Raw genomic sequence first — 26,524 nt, 5'->3', positions numbered from 1 at the left:
AGTCCTACATCTGGCTCCCTGCTCTTGGGGAGTCTGCTTCTCCCTCTCCCACTGCCCCGCCCCCCTGCTCGTGCTCTCTCTTGATCTCTCCCTCGCTCTCAAAATCTTTATTGGGGGGGGGGGGCGAGGAAGGGCTCAGAACAATGAAATAAATACAGTTTCCAAGAATAACATTTAAGCACTAGGAAAAATATAGCTGCTGACTCTCTCAAATTATGTACCCCGGTTGGCAAAGAATGAAAGCTACAGTCTCCTGTCACGAAGGCATCTCACCACTTCTAAAAATAAAAACAAAAACCACTTTCAAGCTAGCCATTAAGTCCTGAATTATTTTATCCCTCCTATTTCTATCATTTGCTTTCTCCCACTATATGTCACACAGTATGCTAAATTAATTTATTTTAACCTACAGGCAGCTCTTGGCTGTTTTCTGTCATGGTCTTTAGACCAAGAAATCCATAGAAATATGGATTTCTTAAGCCTGATTTCTGTGCTCAAAAGCTTAACAAGGTTGCTCTTTTACAACAAGGTAGAGAGGTCTTTTTTGTCTTCTGCTTTTGAAAAAAGGAACAATGGGCGCCTGGGTGGCTCAGTCGGTTAAGCGGCTGCCTTCGGCTCAGGTCATGATCCTGGGGTCCTGGGATTGAGCCCCGCATCGGGTTCCCCGCTCGGCGGGAAGCCTGCTTCTCCCTCCCCCACCCCCCTGCTTGTGTTCTCTGTCAAATAAATAAATAAAAATATTTAAAAAAAAGAAAAAAGGAACAAAACTCACATGCTGTTCTTTGATAAAAATATGTAGGAGTAATATGAAAAATATTCAATACCTTGCCTACCCCTTTAAAAAGATCCCTCTTAATGGCAGAAAATCAAAATAGAAATGAAACTCCAAAGTACTGCATAAGCAGAGAAATAGGAAAAACCAAATAGGTGATATAACCATGCAAGAAATGATGAGAAACAAAACAAGAAGTGCTTAAAATTAAGTAAAGGAACAATGGGTCTCTTAACTTGATGAACGTTTAGAGATGCGGTTCCTCCTTTCTCTCTAATCCTAACACACTCATGAGTATTTGGAGGGTGCCTACTTCTCCAAAGACAGGTGACAGCATCATCTTTATTAGTGATATTTTTCTAGACCAATTCTTCCACCATTTTCTTAAAAACAACACACATACAAATGTTTGCAGCTAACTTTCATCAAGGATTGCCTCTGATTAGAACATATAAAATGCCATATTCACTTGTTCTTTGGGTCCTTCTGGCCTAGGACTCTGCTTCTACCAGTGGCACAAGGACATGGAACAGTAGGCAAGTACAGCTGTTACCCTCCAGGAGCTCAAATTCAAGATAGAAAATGAAAATATACAAAAACAACCTTTTCATATCACCTTGATTTTGGCATCACTGTGCAGGAGACCTTTTGTTTTTATTCCCACCATACACACACACACACACACACTCCTCGAGTTTGAAGTAGAGACCCTCAGTACCTGTATTTGTGCGTAACTTCTACAAGTTGAAAATAAAATCTTTGGCTTATCTTACATAGCAGCCTTTCAGCTGCCCTCTAATAAACCCTCCACAGACCTGTTAGGTTATTCTTGAAGAACAGTGAAGTATTTTAGTTACAGTCACACTACTGGATGCTTTCTCATCTTGATTCAAATTCTCAAGAGATCACTCTTCCAACATCTTAAAAGGAAATCTATGATGTCTTTCAAATATTTTTATCTGACAAGCATGGAGGGCAGGATCACTGATGTGTTGTTCCCAGGAACATACCAGCAGATTCACATTTTGATTTTAGTTTGTTGAAATCACATTCAAATTAATAACTTTTGTAACCAATTTGAGAAACTTCTAAGTCTGCTGGGAAGCAATGATTTTTAAACAGAAAATCAACTTATCAAAATTTAATAAAAACTGTACCAAATTTATAGAATAAAAGTGACTGACAAGCTACTGGTTTCAATTAGACCTGACAAATTAGCAGAGGAAAAGAAAAAACTTAAAAGTTTAAATCATCTTTGAACACATAAGTTTCCCTCTATTAACACTTCGGTTTAGCTTATATTTTAAATAATCTCACTAATTCAATGTTTACCTATTCTAAAACTTCCAAGCACAAGTAGAAAGTTGAACACATTACGTACCTATTTTCAAAGGGCTTATAATCAATTGGGGAAAGATGAAAAATATTATTTTTTAGGGAAACAAGCTAACACAGACTTGAGGAATCAGGAAAGCTCTTCTGAACAAATCCAGAGATTTGGCAGTCCAACCACCAGCATGATCCAGAACACTTATAAAAGCAAGGAAAAAAGCACAGACATGGAACATATAGAGAACCACACAGTACTTGCAGATGTGGGAGAGCAGGATAGGTAAAATGGGCCACTTTCAGCGCCAAAATCTAAACTTGATCTTAATAGTGATGGGGCAGAACTGTATGATCTGTCATAGGAAAGCAGCAAAACAAGTGATATTTTAATTAATCTAATCTGGTCACTTTGTACCAGATGGAGCACAGAGAAAAGGTGACCTAGATAAATGAGATATAACTGAAAGGCTGCTTAAATAATTTAGATATGAAGTAAAATTCACTAGAATACAAAGGTAACAACGAAAATAGATAAGGTATAACAAGTCAAAGAAGCTGTTCACAGGAAGATACAGGACTTTAAAACAGACTTGATCAAAAGGGTAAGGGACAGTCAAGAAGACTCCAAGGTTTTAAAAGTTCAAGAATGGTGGGATGCCTGGGTGGCTCAGTTGGTTAAGTGTCTGCCTTCAGCTCGGGTCATGATCCCGGAGTCCTGGGATCGAGTCCCACATCGGGCTCCTTGCTGAGCGAGGAGTCTGCTTCTCCCTCTGCCTGCCTCTGTCTCTGATAAATAAATAAAATCTTAAAAAATAAAAAAAATAAAAGTTCAAGAATGCTAATGCAATGGACAAAATGGGAAATTTAGGGAAAATTCAGGTAAATTAAATTAAATGGAAAGACTCTTCTTAATTAGTCTTTAAAGTAATTAAAGACTACAACTCCAGGGGCACCTGGGTGGCGTAGTCGGTTAAGCCGCTGACTCTTGACTTTGGCTCAGGTCATGGTCTCAATGTTCTGATATCAAGCCTCATGTCAGGCTCAAGGCTCAGAGGATTCTCTCCCTCTTCTCCGCCCAACCACGTCCCCCCTCCCCCGTCAAATAATAGATCTTAAAAAAAAAAAAAAAAAGACTAGAACTCCAAAGTTAGAATGGGGCCAAACTTTAAAATAACATGGAGAGGGGCGCCTGGGTGGCTCAGTCATTAGGCGTCTGCCTTTGGCTCAGGTCATGATCCCAGGGTCCTGGGATCGAGCCCCACATCGGGCTCCCTGCTCCGTGGGAAGCCTGCTTCTCCTTCTCCCACTCCCACTTGTGTTCCCTCTATTGCTGTGTCTCTGTCAAATAAATAAATAAAATCTTTTAAAAAAAAAATAACATGGAGATAGTAATACGCTCAGAGAAGGACGCCTGGGTGGCTCAGTCCATTGTCTGCCTTCAGCTCAGGTCATGATCCCAGGGTCCTGGGATTGAGTCCTGCATCAGGCTCCTTGCTCAACAGGGACTCTGCTTCTCCCTGGCATGCTGCTCCCCCTGCTTGTGTTCTCGCTCTATCTCTCTGACAAATAATAATAATAATAATAGCCTCAGAGCTTGAAGCAGTTGTAAATGTAGGACTAATCTCATAAGAAAAGTCACAGTTTCAAAGAGGAATTGGTCAACGTAGACAAATGACAAGATAAAGTTAAAATAATTGAAAGGTAGTGAGTTATTGGTGACTATCACCACCTCGTGCTGCCTTCCAGTCCTCTCTGCAGTGAAAGGTGGCTTTAAAAACATCCTCATGGGGCACCTGGGTGGCTCAGTCGTTAAGCGTCTGCCTTCAGCTCAGGTCATGATCTCAGGGTCCTGGGATGAACCCCGCATCAGGCTCCCTGCTCAGCGGGAAGCCTGCTTCTCCCTCTCCCACTCCCCCTGCTTGTGTTCCCTCTCTCGCTGTCTCTCTGTCAAATAAATAAAATCTTTAAAAAAAATTTAAAAACATCCTCAAGTACACTGCTCTTGATGTATCTCCTTCCTAACTTTTTGACTATGATTCTGGACAGAAGAATAAATGATCTACAGCAGTTCCAAGAAATGAATTGGGCTCACAGAGGTATATAAAACTAACCTGAAGGAAAAGTCTCAGGCATTCCTTTGAAGCACATCAGAGGCATTTTAACACAGCTAACATTGATCAATACTCTCCAACAAAATTATCCAGAATGAATGAGATCTATGGATTCCAACCAGAATAGCAATCTTAGGGCTACACTGTCAATAAGGCCTAGAACGCAGGAAAATGGTGCTGCTTGAGGTAGGACCTCGCCTAGAATTTTCTCACTTTGCCCCAGAAGGAGCAGTAGGACGACCGATTTGCACCTGAAGGCAACAGTGGGGCAGAAGTGAGAAACTTGGTGGCAGAAATCCTACACAAAGTAAAAGCCCTATAAGCTAAAAAGGAAAACAAAGCTTTTAGGAGCCAATGGGAAGAATTAACTTTTTAGGAACACCTGGGTGGCTCAGTCGTTAAGCATCTGCCTTCAGCTCAGGTCATGATCTCAGGGTCCCTGCTCAGCAGGAAGCCTGCTTCTCCCTCTCCCACTCCCCCTGCTTGTGTTCCCTCTCTCTCTGTGTCTCTGTCAAATAAATAAGTAAAATCTTAAAAAAAAAAAAAAAAATTAACTCTTTAACATGCTATTTCCTTCCACATTCCATAGTAGGGATTTTCCTTACCTATTTTGTTGTAAAATCTTGGTTTGTAGTTCACTTTTCAAAATGTTCCAAAGAAAGTCTACAAATTATATGCTGTTATACTGCTTAACTACCAAGCTTAAGGTGAGTTTGAGTAATTAACAACAAACTTTTCTAGTTTACTTTTTTTTAAATTAGTTTGTTTACGTATGTATGTAATCTCTACACCCAATGTGGGGCTCAAATTCACAACTCCAAGATCAAGAGTCACATGCTCTTCTGACTGAGCCAGGCAGGCACCCCTCACCTGTTTCTAAAAAGGCCAATACTGAAGTTTACCCTGGACCTATTAAAAGAACCATAATACTTTTCATAACTGATAACCATGAAAGAATTTCAACAGGAGAATCCCTTTTTCCTACTCAAGTAAGTTTCTCAGAATGCTGGCTATCTACATCTTCTCAGATCATGATCAGAGGCTCCTTCCATCCTCAATATGATTTGAGTCTACACTGCTACAAGGAATATACAACTTCTTAGGCATTAATTAATCGTATGTGTTCTTCTATCTTCACGTATCAGAAGATGCAAAAAAACAACAAAAGCAAAAACACAACTCTATCTTCGAATGTTTAAGACTTCTGTGATTAGCAAATACTGCAAAAATGTTAACATTTGTTATATCTCAATAGCTGATACATGGATTTTGATTAGGTTATTCTAAGGAGAGAGAATCTATATCAGAAAAGTACCAAGATTTGCCATTCCTCCTATGATTTAACATACAAAAGCTTAAGTGATCTATTTTGCAAGTAACATGTTACTGAAAACGGGTTACCACAAATACTTTACAGTTTCCAAAAGTGATAGAGTATATATGTCAACGTACCCTCATTTTCCCCCCAAAACATCAATCCACCCTATTCCTAGTTTCAACTGTTTAATAAATACAAGATGTTTGTACATGAAGATGGAATTCATATTTTCTCATTTGATCCCCATACCAACCCCATTTTGCAGATGAGAAAATCCTCATAGACCAAGTATCCTATTCTCCTATTATACCATGACCACACCAAATAAAGGATGGTAAGCAAAAAGAATTCAAGGAAATTATACTAATAAAGTTGCTCAGCTAACCAAATTACCATTTTGTCTTAATAAAAGACAAAAGAGTGAAATGGAATCATTAAGAAACGCAGCTCAATCTGTCAAAGACAGAATATAAAACTGGTAGCATTTGATTCAATGGTTATCAGCCAAAAGCACTAAACAGTTTAAAATCAAGGAGATTAGGGGCGCCTGGGTGGCTCAGTCGTTAGGCGTCTGCCTTCGGCTCAGGTCATGATCCCAGGGTCCTGGGATCGAGCCCCATGTTGGGGGCTGCTTCTCCCTCTCCCCCCCCCCCCGCTTATGTTCCCTCTCTCACGGTCTCTCTCTGTCAAATCAATAAATAAAATCTTTTAAAAAATAAAAATAAAGTCAAGGAGATTAACTTACTTCATAAAAGCTTAACTGAATTCCTTCATGTTTAATGTAAAACTTCCAAAATCCAATTTTGGGAAAAACATTTAAAAACAACTTCTGGATTCTCACCATACTTTGAATACACTTTTACTGTATTGTTTCTTCATTGTAGCCAATTATTAAACCTGTAACCCTAAAGTGGACTGACTATAAATTCTTTGCAGGAAGACCTAGTCTTCAGCTCTGAACCCTCAGAACCCAGAACCACACCTGGAACAAAGCACTGTAGTTTTACAAGTAATGTGTGGAATAAAGTGAATGAGGAACTGCTAAATTTGGGGCAATTTTACTTTGTGTAGAAAATGTCTCTATTTCATTTTTTTAAAAAATCTCCCTTCCAGGGCACCTGGCTCAGTCTGTGGAGCATCCAACTCTCAATCTCAAAGCTGTGAGTTCAAGCCCCACGTTGGGTGTAGAGATTGCTTAAAAGTAAAATCTTAAAGGAAAAAAAAATCTCTTCCATACTACCTTTTTTTTTTTTAAAGATTTTATTTATTTATTTGACAGGGAGAGACATAGCAAGAGAGGGAACACAAGAAGGGGGAGTGGGAGAGGGAGAAGCAGGCTTCCCACCAAGCAGAGAGCCCAGTGGGGCCCTGAGCCAAAGGCAGATGCTTAACGACTGAGCCACCCAGGCGCCCCCCCCCTTCCATACTTTTTAAAAAATTCCTCCACTTAGGGCGCCTAGGTGGCTCAGTCTGTTGGGTGACTGCCTTCGGCTCGGGTCATGATCCCGGAGTCCTGGGATCAAGTCCCACATCGGGTTCCCGGCTCAGCGTGGAGCCTGCTTCTCCCTCTGACCCTATCCCCTCTCATGCTGTTTCTCTCTCTCTCTCTCTCAAATAAATAGGTAAATAAAGTCTTTAAAAAAAAATAAAATTAAATTAAAAAATTCCTCCACTTAGCCAAGGACTTTAGGAAGACTTACTTCCCTTCCACTCTTTTTCTGCCCCTAAGTCCCTCCAAATGTTTATACTAAAATGTGATATTTAAGAGTTATTTCACCTTATGGGATTTATGTACGCATTTATAATTCGTACTAGGCCACAAATTACCTGTGAGTGGGGACCATGTATTGCACAGTGATATATATCTTGGCCCATTTTCAGTTATCTATCAAAATATAAAAATTTTGAATTAACCTAGATTACCTTTTCAGCCTGTGACTTTTTACACTCAGCTCTCCAGTAAATTATTCTGGGACACAGTTCCAAATCAGAACCCTGAAATAATACTGTACACAAAAGAGGGGGGCAAGAAAATTAATCCTAGGTCTGCTTTCTAAATGTATGCACCATACTTCATATAATGAGAACTCAAATGATTTCAGGGACTTACTTGACACTAGCAGGCCAAAATGTTTATAAACAACTCCCTTAGGAATGAATTTCTAGCAACTTCTAGTAAATCTACAAAAGAGGGTCTCCTGCTGCGTACAGGGGTGTAACAGAATTCTATAATCCTCCCCGTGGAGGTAATCTGAATCCATTCTCATGAAATCTGAAAGCTATTCCTGCTATCTGACTGTACTTGAAGGCATGGCAAAAGAAATCAGGGAGAAAAGCCTGGGATAATAGTTATGGCACGATAAACAGAATTATTCACTGAACTCTGACCATAACTATCCATGCTGCCAAACCCAGGACTTTTACTGACCACCATCAGTATGACTGCCTCACACAGGGCCCTAAGAACAAAGAACTATAAAAATGTAGGGCCATTACACAAATATTAGGACCCCTGATTTTTTTTTTCTTTTAAAGTAAGGAAATCCAGGGGTGCCTGGGTGGCTCAGTCATTAAGCATCTGCCTGGGATGGGATGGAGCCCCGCATTAGGCTCCCTGCTCTGCGGGAAGCCTGCTTCTCCCTCTCCCACTCCTCCTGCTTGTGTTCCCTCTCTCGCTGTGTCTCTCTCTGTCAAATAAATAAATAAAATCTCAGGAAGGAAATCCATCTTCAACTCTTCTCTGGTCAAATCCTATTATACTAAGTTCTAAAGAATAGTCCAAAAGATTCTGCCTTTTAGATTTTTGCTATACTGAATAAGCAATTCATAAAGTATTTAATCATCAATCTTTTGTCATAAATATTTTCACTATAATAGTATGTGTGGGGGCGCCTGGGTGGCTCAGTCGTTAAGCGTCTGCCTTTGGCTCAGGTCGTGGTCCCGGGACCCTGGGATCGAGCCCTGCATCGGGCTCCCTGCTCTGCAGGGAGGCCTGCTTCTCCCTCTCCTACTCCCCCTGCTTGTGTTCCCTCTCTCGCTGTGTCTCTCTCTGTCAAATAAATAAATAAAATCTTAAAAAAAAAAAAAAAAGTATGTGTGATCAAATTTCATTGCATTTTAAATTCTTCAACCCATACACACACATTTTATATATTTTCTATAATTTAGTACTTTTACTAATTCATGTTGCATCTCCTCTCATGTGATTTTTAAAAATATTCTTTCAACCTACAGTATGACTGTTACATGAACAGGGCCCCAAAATTATTAAAACCATTTTTTTTGTCATACCAATCTATCAATGATTTCTGTAATTCGTTTAACGGCCTATGTCTCTTTCAAACACACATACCACATACACACATCCATAATTACCATGCACAACAGAGAGTAGGTACTTCCCTTTGTTTACATTCTTATAAGAATTCTTATATATTCTTAAAAGAATATAAACAAGATGAAGTGATTCTTCCTACATTCAATAGAATCAATAAAATAGATTATAATACAGAGCTGTCATCAATCAGCTAACCATATCTAACAAAATTAACCAATGATTTGATGGAGCTTCATTACAGTAAATAGCACATCACTGAGGCTAGAAAAATGGTACAGACACATGCACATGCTTTTATATATATATGTATGTATGTGTTTTTTAAACATACTTCTGATATCTCTGTTGAGAAATTCATTAACTTGAAGAAATCTTGAGAAAGGCATCTTAATAGCCCATTTCAAATTTCATTTTATTATCTTAAAGCAAGTTTCCATAAGTCTTAAGCTTTACACAACTAAGCTACTTCTAACCCCAATGAATTATATCTTCCCAGAGTTCCTAAACAGCTATGCAATACAAAATTTAAATTCAGAAACTAAGATTTTTCTGAAAATGTTCAACTATTGAAAGCCAGTGGAGTGAGAAGAAAAATTATGTTTTTGTATGAAAATAAAAAAGCTAAGTGCTAGCAAACCACTGATACAGTGAAACCTCTTTGAGGAATAATCAAAGGCACACAGGGTAACAAGTGAACCAAGAAAGGAAAAAAAGCAATTCTCTAACAGAAGGCTACTTTAACAGGGGTATTATTCTAAACCAGTAAAGTCCAACCAAGATTTTTACTCTATTTTACAGATGCTCCACTAGTATGTGACACTACTAATAACCACTCAATTAAAAAGACTTTTCAGGCTCAGTTGGCATGACTTTTAAAAACACTTTTATCTTGATAGAAGAAATACTAGGAAACCAAATAAACCCATCATTTGTTAAAACAAATACATTCAGAAGTGTACAATAAATGTAAAAATACATGGAAACGTTTAGGAAAACAAATCATTTTAATTTTAAATATAAGCAGCAATACTTAGTATGAAAAATACATTATTTACTCATGTGACTACCACAGGACTACAGGCCACATTCAGTTATTACCAAAAACAGACAAATCTAAAAATAATTTTTAAGCCACAACAGAACTTCTTCCCAATTACATAAATCCAAACAAACAAAAAAACCCAAACATCTTGTTACCATAAAAATTCAACTTTCATATTGAGAACATTTTTCCATTGACCAAAATTCACTAAACGTGATTATCAAAACAACCTAAATCATCTCTCCAAGCCAGTCTCTTTACTCCTTTAGTTCACTTTTAAAGACCGTATCAGATTGATTTTTCCAAAAAATGTATTTTGGTACAATGCCTCTCGCTCAAAATACAAAATACCTTGGTGCTACCCCAGGCAGATCCTCCCAGATATGGAGTTCAAATTCCTTAGCCTGGTAACAAAGGCTCCAACCTTCCTTTCTGGCCTCCCCTCAGAATTCTCCTAAAGGAATCTTCCCCAGTGATATTTTCTGACTCAATGGACTTCGGAATACCTTGTGCTAACAAAATATTTTATTCTTAAGAATAACATTGTGGAAAGCCAAGCAAAATTTTCTAAGCAAACTTAAAAGTTGGTAAAAATGAAATGTATTCAAACCTTACTTATATAAGGTTTTATATCTTTATACTTCTATAAAGAATAAGTTATTTTCTCGTTATTACCTAAAATGATTAAGATGAAAATATGTGGTAAAGAACGAGACCCATGTCTTCTCTCAAAGACTTTAAGATACCCAAATGACAATGGTTCTATTCAATTTTTGAATAAAAACTCAAGTGAAAGAGCTGGTTCTGATAAGAGATTTGGAAACCCTGGACAGCTTTTAAACACTTAAACTCACTTGACAATATTTTATGATTCACTATTAGGGCCCAATCTATTTCTAAATTATATAGGCCAGTACGTTGCCACTACTTTTCTGGGGAAAATACTTCCGTAATTCACCCTGGAAATCTTTTTTTAAATTTCAAGTTGTTTTAAAGGAAAAACAACTTTATTTTCATAATTACAAATAATATATTGTAAGTTTTGGCTGTTATCAACACATCTCTGAGCACTGAAGATAGTCTAAACTTCAACTTTAACTTTCCCCCAAAATACTAAGATAACTTATTTAAACCACTGGATAAAAATTAAGCTACAGCATAACAGCATAAAGAGAGTTCCCCAGGGTGCCTGGGTGGCTCAGTCAGTTAAGCGTCTGCCTTCGGCTCAGGTCATGATCCCAGGGTCCTGGGATCGAGTGCCACATCGGGCTCCCTGCTCAGCAGGAAGCCTGCTTCTCCCTCTCCCTCTGCCTGCCGCTCTGCCTACTTGGGCCCTCTCTCTGTCTTTCTGTCAAATAAATAAATAAAATCTTAAAAAAAAAAAAAAAGACAGTTCCCCAAATCCTAAATCTCTTTAATAAGATATTTACTTCTTGTAGCAACACTGCCTGACATTAATGGAAAAACAAACATACAAAAACAAAATAAAAAACCTCTTTCATGAAAAAGAAAATATTAACATCAGGTTTAAAATGCTCAGAGGAGGGCGCCTGAGTGGCTCAGTCGTTAACCATCTGCCTTCGGCTCAGGTCATGATCCCAGGGTCCTGGGATCCAGCCCCACATCGGGCTCCCTGCTCAGCGGGAAGCCTGCTTCTCCCTCTCCCCCTGCTTGTGTTCCCTCTCTCACTGTGTCTCTCTCTGTCAAATAAATAAATAAAATCTTTAAAAAATAAAATAAAATGCTCAGAGGACAAAGAAAGTGTGTATCAACTTGGTATATACTTAAGTCAGTTGTTCACTGGAGACACCAAAAAGAGGGTGAGGTAGCATCTAAACTATCAGATCATCTATTGAAGAAAACTTAGAGCTCTTGAACCAAGAAATCAGCAGCCTCTGGAACTATGACATATCAAGACTTATCCCCATGTATCTCACTCATTAGTAAGTCTACAGCAAAGGTAGAAGAAAACAAAGGCAAGAATCACAGAAGAATACAGAAGAAAAAGGAATAGGGAATCAAGGGAGAAGTTGGAGGCAAGGACAGAAAGAAGGGATTAGAGCTAAATGTAAAAGACTAGAAAGAAAAAAAAATCAACAAAAAGAGAGGAGGTGTTTTGAGGTATGGAGAAGGCTACATTTGCCTTAGGCACAACAGTCCCAGAGGTAACAGATCACTGCCAATAATTGCCCAAGAAGTCATTTTTTTTAATAGTTTTTTTTTTTTTAAGATTTTATTTATTTATTCGAGAGAGCGAGAATGAGAGCGAGAGAGAGAGCACATGAGAGGGGGGAGGGTCAGAGGGAGAAGCAGACTCCCTGCTGAGCAGGGAGCCTGATGCGGGACTGGATCCAAGGACTCCAGGATCATGACCTGAGCCGAAGGCAGTTGCTTAACTGACTGAGCCACCCAGGCGCCCCCAAGAAGTCATTTTAAGAAAGTTTTAGGAAAACCATTCTTAGAAAACCCTGGATTCCTGAGATAAACTGAACCCAGAATCTAATCCTCTTGTTTAAATGTTCTCAAACCATGTTTTTATTATACTTTATTATAATTAATGAAATTATAAATTTTAATTTTTGAGAGTTTTGGTCAGAATCTGGTAAGTTGTAAATCTGAATTTAAATTAACACCTGACCTGTAATTCTCTCAAGTGATACATCAGTAATAATCCTTTAAAAAAAAAATAAATAACATCTGGTGATTTATATAACATCACAGGGGAGAACCTCTCCCCCCAAAAATACTAAAACAAAAGATAAAACTTCTCAAATTAAATATGTCTGTATCTGAGTACCTATGCAAGTCATGCAAGATACAGCAGATGGGATCTGAAACAGACATTTTGTTTTTAAAAGATGCAGGACTATGGGGCGCCTGGGTGGCTCAGTCATTAGGTGTCTGCCTTCCGCTCAGGTCATGATCCCAGCATGCTGGGATGGAGCCCCGCATCAGGCTCCCTGCTCAGTGGGGAGCCTGCTTCTCCCTGTCCAGCTGCCCCCACTTGTGTTCCCTCTTTTGCTGTCTCTGTCAAATAAATAAATAAAATCTTAAAAAAAAAAAGAAAAAGATGCAGGACTAAAAGAATTAGAGAGGTAAATGGACCTGGAGCTATTAAAGTTACAAAAAGTATTTTAAGGAGAAAAACTCAGTAAAAATTCAAAATCAAGAAGAGTTAATGAAATGCTATTAAGGCCAGAAGATAGGAAAAATTAATTAAGATTCTGCTTTTGTTTGGTCTCTCCAAACCAGAAAGGTACCCCTATGTGGTCTGGGTATCCTCAGTAGGACTTAGTCTGAGGGGATGTTAGTGAGAATTCTTCAAATATGTTTGAAGCTCTGAAACCAATACTTTAGTCTCCAATAATCTTTCCACTGTCATAGGAAGACTTTGAGTTTAGAATCTCTTCATAGCGTTTTCTTCTACTATTCCTTGGAATGGCCACTTGAAAGGCCACTTGGGCGTTTTCTTTTTGACCTCATATTTTTACATTTGTTCACCAGGAAACTGTTCTCAAAACTGATCCCCACTCTGAATGTTTTATCAGAAAGTATCTAACCATGTGGTAAATGCATAATTTAACCAGAATAATTTCTGAACCATTCTATCTACAAATTCTGAATCAGAGATAAATCTGAGGGGTTTGGTCTTTAGATTTGGCTTTCTGTATGTTTTCTCGAATTGTTTATTTCTCCAATTTCCAAGTGCCTTATACTGCCACTATCCTTCCATCACCATTTTTTACTTTCCTTCTATACATGTACAGACACATACACAAAATATCAGTACCACTGTATATGTATGCATGTGTGTATGTATGTATATACATATATATACATACATACACACACATGAATACACTACAGACACATGACCAATATCCGAGTATAAACCAAAGATAAAGACATAAATAACACTGTAGAATAGGAATTAATCCATTTATTCTTATTTCCAAGATAAAACAAAACTAGTTGGTTACTATAACTCACCAGATGGTTCTTCAGGCTCACTTTCATTTTCCTCCTCTGGTGGGGCTTGAGGGGGTGGTGGGGGAAGCTTCTTTTCTTTTTCTGCTTTAGCATTTCTCTCTTCTTCTGAATAATACTCATCTTCTGAGAGGTTGGCCAAGCTTTCATCCATCTCTCTGTACTCTACCTATATGGAGATTATACCAGGGAAAGCTAAATACAGTGAACATCTAAAACCAGGGACTCAATTTGGAACCATCAGTGAATGTGAACTGCCTTTTAAATTCAAATTTTTAGGGAAATAAGCAAATAACAAGGAACAAGCTAGCTCATAATAGGTAGCTATTAAAAACAAAATCTCGGGGCACCTGGCTGGCTCAGTCGGAAGAGCATGTGACTCCTGATCTCAGGGTCATGAGTTCGAGTGTAGCCCATGATGGGTGTAGAGATTATTTAAATAAATAAACTTAAAAACAAAAACCCTAAAATCTCTCATGAAACAATCTCGTGTCAGTTCAGATTTAGCCCAATCTATCAATTTTACATCATACTACTGACATTCAGATCAATGAATCTGAGGCTCTCTACAACTCCTAAGAACTCTTTTAATATGTGTATGCATATATATGTTTGTATGTGCATATGTATTCATATGTATGTATACATCATGTTCACACACCAGAAGTTTCAACAAAGACTAAAATAACCCTGAGATAAAAATATAGTCAACTAGAATAACAAGTCTATCAGGCAGGCCAGGCCTGTACTTCTACTATTCCAAAGTGGAACAGCAAAATCCCAGAAACCAAATGGGGAGAAATGGCAGGTAATAAAAACTGCAAATGGCAGCAGCCAAATTGAAACTATGAAAAAGCACATTTTGCTTAAAAAATAACCAATGACCTAAGAGAGCTGAATGATGAAAGCAAAGAATCCTTAATACAACAAATTAAGTGAAACAGAAAGGGAGACCACAGGTCTTACTACTAATTTACACTCTGGTTATAAAAGGAGAGACCAGGTATTAAGTATAAAGAGGAAACAATCTTGGTGAATGTCTTATTGGGGGTAAAGCAACTTAAGATAGGGAAGATTATAATGGACCTGTTTGCCAAAATGTGTAATATGGTATTACGAATAGTCACCAACCTTAGAACACTAGCAAACTGTCACTGTTGACTCCCACCCTAAAAAGATTCCAGGAAGCCATAGCAACAGCTCTCTATTTCAGATTCAATGAAAAGATAAAATGAATGAAATAAAAATTTATTAGATGTGGAGACAGAGCAAAGACAATATGGTTTCCACAAATAACGTACCTAATTTATTAGGTTTCTGAAATTAATAGTCCTGTGGATTACAGCAAGTGTACTCTACCTTAATTTTTGAAATGTCTCTGAAATAGCTCCATATGGCTGGCTACTTTTATATTTTTCTTTCTTTCTTTCTTTCTTTTGACATGAACACAGACGGGCAGGAGAGTGGGTGGCTAGGGGAGGTAACATGGATTGTGTCAGAAAATGGAAACAAAAATTAAGGATAAATTAAACAGTTCTGACCCACGCTCTAAGATTCTTATTTAATACATGAATAATAGTATTCATCTATCAAATACAGAACACTGAGTACATGGCCACAATGGAGAAAACAATTATGAATGAGAGTTTCCCTGCCCTTAATAAACTGAAATTCTAGTTGCAAACTATTGGTCCTTTTCAGGTAAATCGAGAGACTTTACAATAAAACCTCCAGAAATCTGCATACTAAACTTCACCCTACTTGACTGAGATAAACTGTAAAAACAGACCTCAGGACAACAGACAAAAAAGCAGCAAGGAGGAAAAGTTTCAAAAAGGAAGAGGGGTCAGAAAATGTAATACATGTTTAAAGTATGCAGTTTCCCTTCTTTTAGCCCTCAATAGTGCTTGACCCCTCCCTACCCCAAAGATTTAGCCCTTTAATCCTCTGTTCATCAATCTCATCCATTTAATCAATAATCATTTAACAAGTGCCTACCAAGGAACTGGGCAATGAGCAAATTCTGAAACAATAATATAAGATCCTTTCTACTGCAGTAGTTCATTCAGCTCTTTCCAAAGGATGTTCCACAAAAGGAATCCATGATCAAGTCTGGGAAACACCGCATTCTTTACAGGCCCCCTCTAGGACAATCACGATGCACATTAAAGTTACTGAGAAGTTCTGCAGCAAAAACACTCTTTTTAACATTGTTTAATCCAATCTTTTGATGAAGTAGTAGCCACTAAGAAGGAATAGAGTTCTTAGTTTTCAGGGAAAAAAAGAGATTAGAAAAACACCTAGAAGTAGGAGCAAAAATATCTAAGGGTAGTATTTAAAAACAACAAGGGAAAAAAATATCTGTATTTCACAGAACCTAAAATTCTTCAGGATTTCATTTAAATACACATTTATATGTGTTAAACCAAACCATAATCCTTTGGAGACTACCAACAAACACATGAACTTGTACTGCTTGGGTACTAAATCTGGGGTAGACGTAAGAATGAAATTTCTTCTGCAATCTGTTCAACCAAGACGGTGTCCTGAGAAGACAAGCTAAAAAAACAACCATTTGCACTACTTATCAATCACTGGATCTTATCAAGCACTGGGTCTTCACAATACTTCATAAACAAAACACAGAAATAAAACTGGATTCTGAGACCAATATAACACCGCAACTATTAATTTAAACTTCTTAATATAAAACAGGCAAATACTACTTTATTTTGGGATTTTGCATAAAGTTTTATTTTGTAAAAAAAAAAGTTTCTCTACTTAATAAAAAGTTAAACCATCTGAAAGAATCATACACACTTTAAAAAATTAAAAAAAACTATTCCCCTGAAAAAAGGAATAGATACTCTAAACACAAAGTACTGGGAATTTCTCATCCCTAAGTAAAATCCTGAGACTTTGGAGGTTCTACAACTACTTACAACCAAGGACATAAAGACGTCCAATAGGCAGATATAAGTCAGTAAGGTAATTATTCTTACCTTTACACAGGTGACTCTGAAATTTACACCTCTAGTCTCTCCCTTCTCTTCTTCACCCTTGCTACAATGCTTCATTCACTTTCCAGTCATCTTAAAGCTCCAGTCTTTTTGTTTTAATCTTTCTTCCTTTTAAGTCACCTAGGACACAACTGCCAGACTGATTTTCCAAATACGTAATATTTTTAAATAGTTTTAAAGGTGAATGCCAAATTTTTCAAACCAGCATATAAACTTTTTGGCTCTAACCAGCTGTACTTACCTTTAGCCATCTTCTAACACACTAGTCAAAAAATCCTCAATGTTGTTGTACAGATCCCTAAACTCCCTAAAAGCTACTTCCACCCTTTTCTGTTAATCCGATGCCAGAATTCAAGGCTCATCCCTTCTGCAAATTATTTCCTAACTATTCCAAACTTGCAAATATGTCTTTCCTTTCTCCGAATTGTCATAGCACTTAAGGTCTGCACTTCTCAGTCTAGTGCAGTACTGTCCGATACCATTTTCTGTGATAACGGCAATGTTCTGCATCTGTGCTTCGAATATGGCAGCAGTAGTCACATGTGGGTATTGAGCACTTACCATGTGGCTCTTTAAGTTTAAAAGTAAAAACTCAAGTTTCCTCAGTCGTACTAGTAACATGGGCTAGTGGCTACCATACTGAATAGCACAGACCCAGTGTTTGGCTCTCTCTATAACCTGGACATGACTCTACAATCCAAACACTACTGGTTCCGTCCAATTTATCTTGCTCCTAGAAAAACGCCATTTTCATTTAAATTCATTTGCCCATTGTTCCCAATGTTCAAGTGTCCACTCTGGACTCCCTGTTGCTTCTCAAACCGCCACATAATATACCAAGCATGTTTCACTTCCTTTCTCCGCTGGTAGTACTTAATTACTGGGCACTGTACTCTAAGCCAGACACTGCAGTAAGCGTTTTGTTTACATTATATCTAAACCTAAAAACCTTACAAAGTAGGGTTTATTTTCCTGAGGAAAATGAATCATAGGGAGAAAAATTAACAGCTTTTCCAGAATACTTTTCTAAATTCTGCGCTTTTTCTTTTTTTTTTTTTAAAGATTTTATTTATTTATTTGAGAGAGAGAGAATGAGGGGGGGGGAGGGTCAGAGGGAGAAACAGACTCCCTGCCGAGCAGGGAGCCCGATGCAGGACTCGATCCAGGGATTCCAGGATCATGACCTGAGCCGAAGGCAGTCGCTTAACCAACTGAGCCACCCAGGCGTCCTAAATTCTGCGCTTTTTCAAGGCCCAGTTGAAGGCCACCAGTCCTGAAGTCCCAACCCAACGTAACAATTCCAAACCTTAAATATTTTGCCATAATGTTAGCATACACACTCAGAGGTGATTTTATTCTGAAACTTATGAAACTTAAGCTTTAGGGACCTCCCAATTGCATGGACCCCTTCCAATACCCTGAACCTTGTTTTAGTTACATAACTATATATATAACATCTGTATCTATGTCTCCTATTGAATCTATAGTTCTAGATACAGATATACCCCCCCTGCATATACCTCAGAACTCTTGAAGCAAGGCCAGTCTATACTGGACTCAGCTTGCTTTTCTTCCTTTAATAGATACTCTATCCCTTGAGGTCTGTTTCCTCTGGCTCCCAAGACTGGCCAGGAATAGGTCAGTTTCCCTAGTTCCTTATTTCCTAGTTGCTCCCTCAAATAAACAGGTAGCCCACTTTTCTCTTTAGAGTTTGAGTTAATCACAATAGAAAAATAGTGTAGCAGGAATTAGAATAAACACAAGATAATTACAAAGACAGAAATCTTACGGTACGTCCCAAATTGATCTACAGATTCAAGGCAATCCCAATCAGAATATCAGTTGCCTTTTTGCAGAAACTGATAAGTTGATTCTAAAATTCATGTGGAAATACAAGGGTCACAGAATATCCAAAACAGTCTTGAAAAAGAGCAAAGTTGAAGAAATCAAACTTCCTGATTTCAAAACTTATTACACAAAGTCACAGTAATCAGGACAGTGTGGTACTGGCTTAAGAACAAAAAATACAGATCAATGGGACAGAAATGACAGTCCAGAAATAAACCTTTACATTTATGGGCAATAAACGAGGGTGCCAACCATTCAAAGGGGGAGACAATAGTCTTCAATAAAATGTGCTGGGACAAGTGGATATCCACATGAAAAAGAATGAAATTGAACTCCTACTTCATACCATATACAAAAATTAACTCCAAAATAATCATAGATCCAAATTCAAGAGCTAAAGCTAAACTCCTAGGAGAAAACATGAAAGTAAATCTTCCTGACATGGGATTAGGCAATGGTTTCTTGGATATAACCCCAGAAGCAAAAGGAACAAAAGAAAAATAGATAAATCGGACATTAAAATTAAAAACTTTAATAATCACCATATATAAAGAATTCTATTCAACAATAAAAATACAACCCAATTTAAAAAGAAGCCAAGGATGTGAACAGACATTTCATCAAAGAAGATATACAACTAATGACCAATAAGCATAAGAAAAGATGTTCAATATCATCAGTCATTAGGGAAATGCATATCAAAACCATAATGAGACACCATTTCACATCACTAGGATGGCTATAATAAAAAGACAGTATCAAGACAAGGATATGGAGAAATTGGAAACCTTATATATTGCTAATGGAAATGTAAAATGGTGTAGCTAATGTGGAAAAGTGGCAATTCCTCAAAAAGTAAAACACTGGGGTGCCTGGGTGGCTTAGTCAGTTAAGCATCTACCTTGGGCTCAGGTCATGATCCCAGGGTCCTGGGATCGAGTGCTGTGTCAGGCTCCCTGCTCAACAGGGAGTCTACTTATCCCTCTCCCTCTGCCCCCCCCCCCATGCTCTCTCTCTCTCAAATTAAACAAATAAACTTTTTAAAAAGGGGGGGGGATGGGATAACCGGGTGATGGGCACATGATGTAATGAGCACTGGGTGTTACATGCAACTGATGAATTACTGAACTCTACATCTGAAACTAATCATACACTATATGTTAACTGAATTTAAATAAGTGAAACAAAAACAAAAAAACAGAGATAACATGACTTAGTGATTCCACTCCTAGTATATACCCAAGAGAACTGAAAACCTATGTTCACACAAAAACTGTACACAAATGTTCACAGCAGCATTATTCATAACTAGCAAAAAGAGGAAACCCAAATGTCCAACAAAATGATGAATGGATAAACAAAATGTGGTATATCCATATAATGGGCCATTATTATGCCACAGAGTCGTCAAATACCAAATGGAAATACTACAACATGGATGAACCTTGAAAACATACTAAAGCAAGACACAGAGGCCACATATTCTCTGATTCCGTTTATATAAGATGTAGGCAAATTCATACAGACAGAAAGTAAATCAGTGGTTGGTCGGGGTGGGGGTTGGGGAGAATGGGGATGATTGCCAATGGTACAGGTGTCTTTTGAGAGTGGTGAAAATGTCCCAAAATGCACTATGGTGGTGGTTTTAAGACTTTGTGAATATATGCTAAAAACCACTCAACTGTACCACTTAAAAATGGTAAATTTTATCAAGTGATTTATCTCAATAAACCTGTTTTTAAGAAATATCTTATCACATGGTTTCTGGCCATACTTTCTATTAAAATAGTAAAATAAAAACCCTTGGGCTTCTGCCCTCTATTTCATTTCTGAGAGCTGGGAGTCTCCAACCTGTGTCTTTTCTAAACCATGCTTTGGTAAAAGCCCCCAAAAGCCTTTCCTCTTTTTAGCACACGGTTTTTATTCTTGGAGATCTCTCAAGTGGACAGTTGAATCTGAGGGCTCAGTCTGGGTAATACTCATCTCAAGAAGCTCTTCACACACAGACTTGGCATATCCATTTAAAAATTATATACAGATAGAAAACTTGTTATATGCGTAAGCTATATGAACTGCATGATTTTAAATATTTTAAAAGTATGAATCTCCAGAAAACACCCAAGTCTAAAAAGTCTGTGCCCCAGTACTGCCTTAGTGCCCTGCACAGTTGGTGTTCCATGTGGTCCTTTGTCTGAGGCTGAAGATACCTTATCACAACATAAGCGTAGATTCCAGTTCCACCACTTAACTCAGTTGTGTCGTGACCCTGGGCAAGTTGCTTCAACTGTGTGCCTCTGCTTACTCATTTCTTAAAACGGGGCTAACAATACCTGCCCATTGGTATTCAGCAAAAATAAAACATTAGTGACGCCCTGAACACAGCATCTGGCACCCAGAGATGTGAGGCAGCTGTTGTCTGTACATACTGTTCGGGTGACAAGCCTTTTTCTTCCCATATATTTTGCACCTTGACTAGTTGATATTAGCCCTCTTTATCAGCTTCCTCATCTGTAAAAATCTACGTCAAAAGATCGTTGAGAGAATAAAAGGAAAACTAGCGCACAGCAGGCCTAAAAACAACAACAAAAAAAAAAACAACCGTTCTTTTCCGTCTCCCTGGCTAAGACCATTTCTTTAGCATTACCCTACAGCCTCAAGGCGCGCCCAGCTGAAACTCCTTAAACACTGCCCAGGGCCCCTCTCCAGACACATCTGCGGACAAACAAGCCATGCCTGTCTCCAACAACGCCAGCCAGAACTCCACGTCAGAGAGCCATATCTCCCAGTAGAGAAAAGAAAAGGTGTACAGATGTAAGGAGTCAACCACCCCTCCCATCAATCCCCCTTTCCCGAGACGGTCGGGTCCCGGCACAAAGAGCGCATTCAACCCGCGCGAAGCCCTTCCCCTCCCTCACCCCACCCACCCAGCTGATGGGGAGGTGCGGTGGGCACCCGACGGGCTGGGGAGGCGGGGGTGGCCGGGGGCTGGACAACCTCGAGGGAGCCGGGCACCGGGGTCTAAGGCGTGCGGGAGGGGGTCGCGCCTCACCTTCGCTCGCTTGCGCCGGCTGGTCCGTCGCCCCTCCGGAGTCTCCGCGATTCCCGTTTCCATGGGGGTCGCAGATCCAGGAACGACCGTAGGCCCGGCTTGAGGCCCGGCGGACCCCGGCGGCTCGGCCAGTCCCCCGGGGGGCGAGGCCCGCGGAGGCTCTTTCTTGCGGGGAGTGCGCTCCCCAGCCACCCCCGGCCCGGCCTCGGCAGGGCCTGACAGGCCCGCGGGCGGCGCGGCCACCTCGGAGCCGTTCTCTGCGCCGCCCGCTGCCCCGGGGCCGGCCTCAGTCCCCGCCGCCGCCGCTGCTGCTGCCGCCGCGGCCGCCGCGGCCTTCTTCCCAGACAACATCTCTGGCCGCCTGGCCGCCGACGGCCGAAGGGGCCGCTCGGTCTGTCGGTCCGTGGGTTCGGAGCCGCCTCGCCTCGCCTCACTTCACAGTGGTAGCTCGCTGCCAAACGCCGCCGTGTACGCACGCGCTGAGCGCGCTCCCGCCGCGTCCGGACAAAAAGGCCCCGGTACCCCACCGCCCCGCCTTCCCGGCTGCCATAGAGCGGCGTCCTCGCGGCTAGAGCGACACCACCGCACGGAGCACAGTGCTTTCCTAGAGCGTCGTCTTGGCCTTTGAAGTGGGCCCCAGCGCCTTCCCGGTCCTAAGGCTTCTGGGCCATACTGCACCTCCGAAGGCGACCATTTCCTCCAGGGACTTGCATACACCCATGAATTCATTCGTTCGTTCTTTCATTCATTCATTCATTTATCTACTCATTCGTCAGTTCAACCAATATTTATTAATTCTTACTACGTGACGAGGGTTTAATTATGAAGTTTTTGCTTTCAAAGAGCTTACAGTTTAGTGAGGGGGAAAACATTGAACCATAACTGGGAAATCATTTTGTATCATAACTGTCCTGCTTGGACTGGGGAAATCTCGGAGAGCAAATGAGTTTCGTGGTAATAAAATGGACAGAAGTTAGGAAATACAGGTTTGAGTCCAAACTGGATTGCTGTTGCCTCCAGGGCGGTGTTCCTGTTCTTCCTTATGTCTGGACTCCCTATTAGCACTCCCTCACTCACACCTCCTCCCACTCCCTATGTCTTCCATACATAACACCTCTTTTTACTCCAGGTTAATTCTTTCTAGTGCTGCAGATGGTGGTGGTGGTTTATTTTTTAAATTCCTCCAGGACTCCTTTAGTGACCCAACACTGGAACAGCTTGTGTTTCTTCAAGCTTGTTTCTACTCATTACACACAAATATAATTGCTTTTTTATATGTCTCTCTCTCTTCAGACTATAATTTTCTTTCTTTAAAAAAAAAAAAATTTTTTTTTAAAGTAATCTCTACACCCAATGTGGGGTCGAACTCAAAAGTCGCATGCTCTTGGAGGCGCCTGGGTGGCTCAGTCCTTAAGCGTCTGCCTTTGGCTAAGGTCATGATCCCAGCGTCCTGGGATCAAGCCCCGCATTGGGCTCCCTGCTCAGCGGAAAGCCTGCTTCTCCCTCTCCCACTCCTCCTGCTTGCGTTCCTTCTCTTACTTTGTCTCTCTCTGCCAAATAAATAAATAAAATCTTAAAAAAAAAAAAAAAAGTTGCATGCTCTCCTGACTAAGCCACCCAGGCACCCTTCAAACTGTAATTTTGCAAAAAATTATCCCACTTACATGAAGTTTAAAGAACTGGTAAAACTAATCTCTAATGATCAAATCCAATCAGTGATCACTTGGGATGAAGGTGAGAGTTGACTGCAAAACAGCAGGAGGGAATTTGCTGGGGTTGATGGAAATGTTTTTTTATCTTGATTGGGTGGTGTACACGTTAGTCAAAACTCACTGTGCCATACACGTAAAATATTTTCATATTTTACTTTATGTCAGTTGTACTTCAATGAAGTTGAATTTTTTTTTTTAACCTAGGCAAACGGGAAAAAGGAGACAATTAAGTCCAGGAAATTTAGAAGATGTACAAAAAAAAAAGTGTAATTGTAGTTCCACATACGGTTCAGCTATGAACTACATTGACATAGCCATAGTAACATAAGCATTAATGTTGTTTTAACCAAAGGGATAGAATTATATTGAGAGAATGGAAGAAAGAGAAAGTGTGTGGAGGAGAGGAATGAGAGGGGTTTACAGAAGCAGGGACGAAATGGGAATGGGGGAGATTCTGCATGGGAGCTAAATCCTCATCTTCCATCATAAAAAGATAATATAGAATGTCAAAATTGAGAAATCAAGAAATAACAGTACAAGCATACAATTTAGATATATCAAGATACATACCAGAAGAAACAGTTAAAAAGTTGGAACGAGTTGTCTGAGTCATATAACTTGAGGATGGAAAGGGGGAGATAGATCGAAGATTGCTTGTTTTAAACTCTTTAGTTCTGACTGGTTTGCACATTTAATAATTTGAGTAAACTTAAAATTAGATTTTTAAAATATGTATATCCTTTAATCCAGCAATTCCACTTTCCAGAGGACATTCTAGGAAACTGTTTAAGCATGTGTACAGAGATTTAACTTTAATACTGTTTACCTCAACTTATATATAATAGCAATAAAGAAGAATTAACCTAAAGGCCCAACAAGTAGCCACTAATTGGATATATTAGACATAGCCATTAAAATAGACAATTGAACATGAAGAACTCCCATACAAAATAGTGAGCATATGTCAAAGATTTATTTAATTCATTAGAGAACCAGTAAGATGACAATGCTGGTTCAAAGGAAAACATATATATATATGATATATAGTCACTAGTCAGTGGAAAAGAGAATGCTGGAATAAAATTGCAAAGTTAAATAAGAAACAAATGGTTTTAATGTCTTCCAAGTCCATAAAACTGTAGACTTTGAGGTTATCTTTTCTATCAGACACAACTAACTTGCTTCTATTTGGAAAAAAAAATCATTTGCAACTTACCCATTTTTTTCCTGGAAATAACTAATTTTTTTTTTTAAAGATTTTATTTATTTATTCATTCATTAGAGACAGAGAGAGAGAGGCAGAGGGAGAAGCAGGCTCCCAAGGAGCAGGGAGCCCGATGCGGGACTCGATCCCAGGACCCTGAGATCATGACCTGAGCCGAAGGCAGACGCTTAACCATCTGAGCCACCCAGGCGCCCTGGAAATAACTAATTTAATTGTTAAAAATTGTAGTAAAAAACATAACATAAAATTTATCACCTTAACCATTTATTTTTATTTTTTTTTTAAAGATTTTATTTATTTATTTGAGACAGAGAGAATGAGAGACAGAGAGCATGAGAGGGAGGAGGGTCAGAGGGAGAAGCAGACTCCCTGCCGAGCAGGGAGCCCGATGCGGGACTCGATCCCGGGACTCCAGGATCATGACCCGAGCCGAAGGCAGTCGCTTAACCAACTGAGCCACCCAGGCGCCCCTCACCTTAACCATTTTTAAGTGTACAGTTCACTAGGGTTAATTATATGCTCATGGTTGTACAGTCTCCAGAACTCTCTTCATCTTATAAAATTCCATGCCCATTAAACCACAACTTGTCATTTCTCCCTGCCTCCTAGCTCCTGGCAACCACCATGCTACTTTGTCTGTATAAATTTAACTACTCTGGGTATCTTATATAAGTGGAATCAGATGACTTTTGTGTTTTGGGGACTGGCTTCTTTCACTGAGCATAATCACCTCAAAGTTTACCCATGTTGTAGCGTATGTCAGAATTTCCTTCCTCTTTTTTTTTTTTTTGTAATGTTAGTTCATGTCTTGTATCAATCCGTATACAATCACTTGTACCCTGGTCTGTCGAAGCGGTAAGTCAGACATTTGCCACAGCAGCATCTGTTAAAGTGGCTAGTCATAAGAACCAGCGCCACATTTGTTTGAAAGTGACTGATGTTGCCCTTCTCATCCACCTTAGAGAGAGTATTTCAGGATGTCAAGCTTAACCTTCTTTCTCTTATGCTTATTCTTCCTGGGAGTGGCGTAAAACTTCTGCCTTTTCTTAGCACCACCAGGAAGTCTCAACACGAGATGAAGAGTAGACTCCTTTTGAATGTTGTAGTCAGACAAAGTATGTCCACCTTCCAGTTGCTTGCCAGTGAAGATCAGTCTCTGCCGATCGGGAGGAATTCCTTCCTGATCCTGGGTCTCGGCTTTTACATTTTCTATTGTATTTGAGGGTTCAACCCTCAAAGAGTGATGGTCTTTCCCAGAAGGGTTTTCATGAAAATCTGCATCTTGGCAGCAGTTTCACGTCTTATGGTTGGTGGGAAAGGAGAACGCGGCAACAGCCCTCGGGGGTTTCTGAATTTCCTTCCTTTTTTAAGGCTGAACAATTCCATTGTATGTGTATACAGCATTTTGTTTATCCATTCATCTGTTGTTGGATTTTGGGTTTGCTTCCACCTTCTAGCTATTGTGAATAATGTTGCTATGAACATGGGTGTACAAATAGCTCTTTAAGACCCAGCTTTCAGGGGCGCCTGGGTGGCTCAGTCGGTTAAGCGTCTGCCTTCAGCTCAGGTCATGATCCCAGGGTCCTGGGATCAAGCCCCGCATCAGGCTCCATGCTCAGTGGGGAGACTGCTTCTCCCTCTCCCACTTCCCCTGCTTGTGATCTCTCACTCTCTGTCAAATAAATAAATAAAATCTTAAAAAAAAAAAAAGACCCAGTTTTCATTTATTTTGGATATATACCCAGAAGTGTAATTGCTGGAGCAACTTATCCAA

The 26,524-nt window shown here is 39.6% G+C and overlaps 2 protein-coding genes and 1 pseudogene across 2 annotated transcripts in view; 1 reads left to right on the top strand and 2 right to left on the bottom strand.

Annotated features, from left to right (window-relative positions):
* Nucleotides 1–22,313, bottom strand: part of KDM1A (lysine demethylase 1A) — a gene marked incomplete at its 3' end in the record, with an annotated part of 59,796 nt that extends 37,483 nt beyond the window's left edge. Inside the window, exons 1-2 of the mRNA XM_006737573.3 lie at nt 21,814–22,313; nt 13,900–14,065 (exon numbers count right to left, since the gene is read on the bottom strand). Of these exons, the coding sequence (XP_006737636.2) occupies nt 13,900–14,065; nt 21,814–22,164 (517 nt within the window). The remainder of the gene's footprint in view (nt 1–13,899; nt 14,066–21,813) is intronic.
* Nucleotides 1–26,524, top strand: part of LUZP1 (leucine zipper protein 1) — a 243,265-nt gene that overhangs the window by 144,018 nt on the left and 72,723 nt on the right. The gene's annotated exons all lie outside the window — the stretch shown is intronic.
* Nucleotides 25,248–26,469, bottom strand: LOC115942462 (ubiquitin-ribosomal protein eS31 fusion protein pseudogene; annotated as a pseudogene).

Source organism: Leptonychotes weddellii, chromosome 4 (genome assembly GCF_054177405.1).
Source record: "Leptonychotes weddellii isolate Sample4059 chromosome 4, ASM5417740v2, whole genome shotgun sequence".
Classification (NCBI taxonomy): domain Eukaryota; kingdom Metazoa; phylum Chordata; class Mammalia; order Carnivora; family Phocidae; genus Leptonychotes; species Leptonychotes weddellii.
The sequence above is the reverse complement of the archived record's forward strand: the minus strand, read 5'-3'. Positions and strand labels throughout refer to the sequence as shown.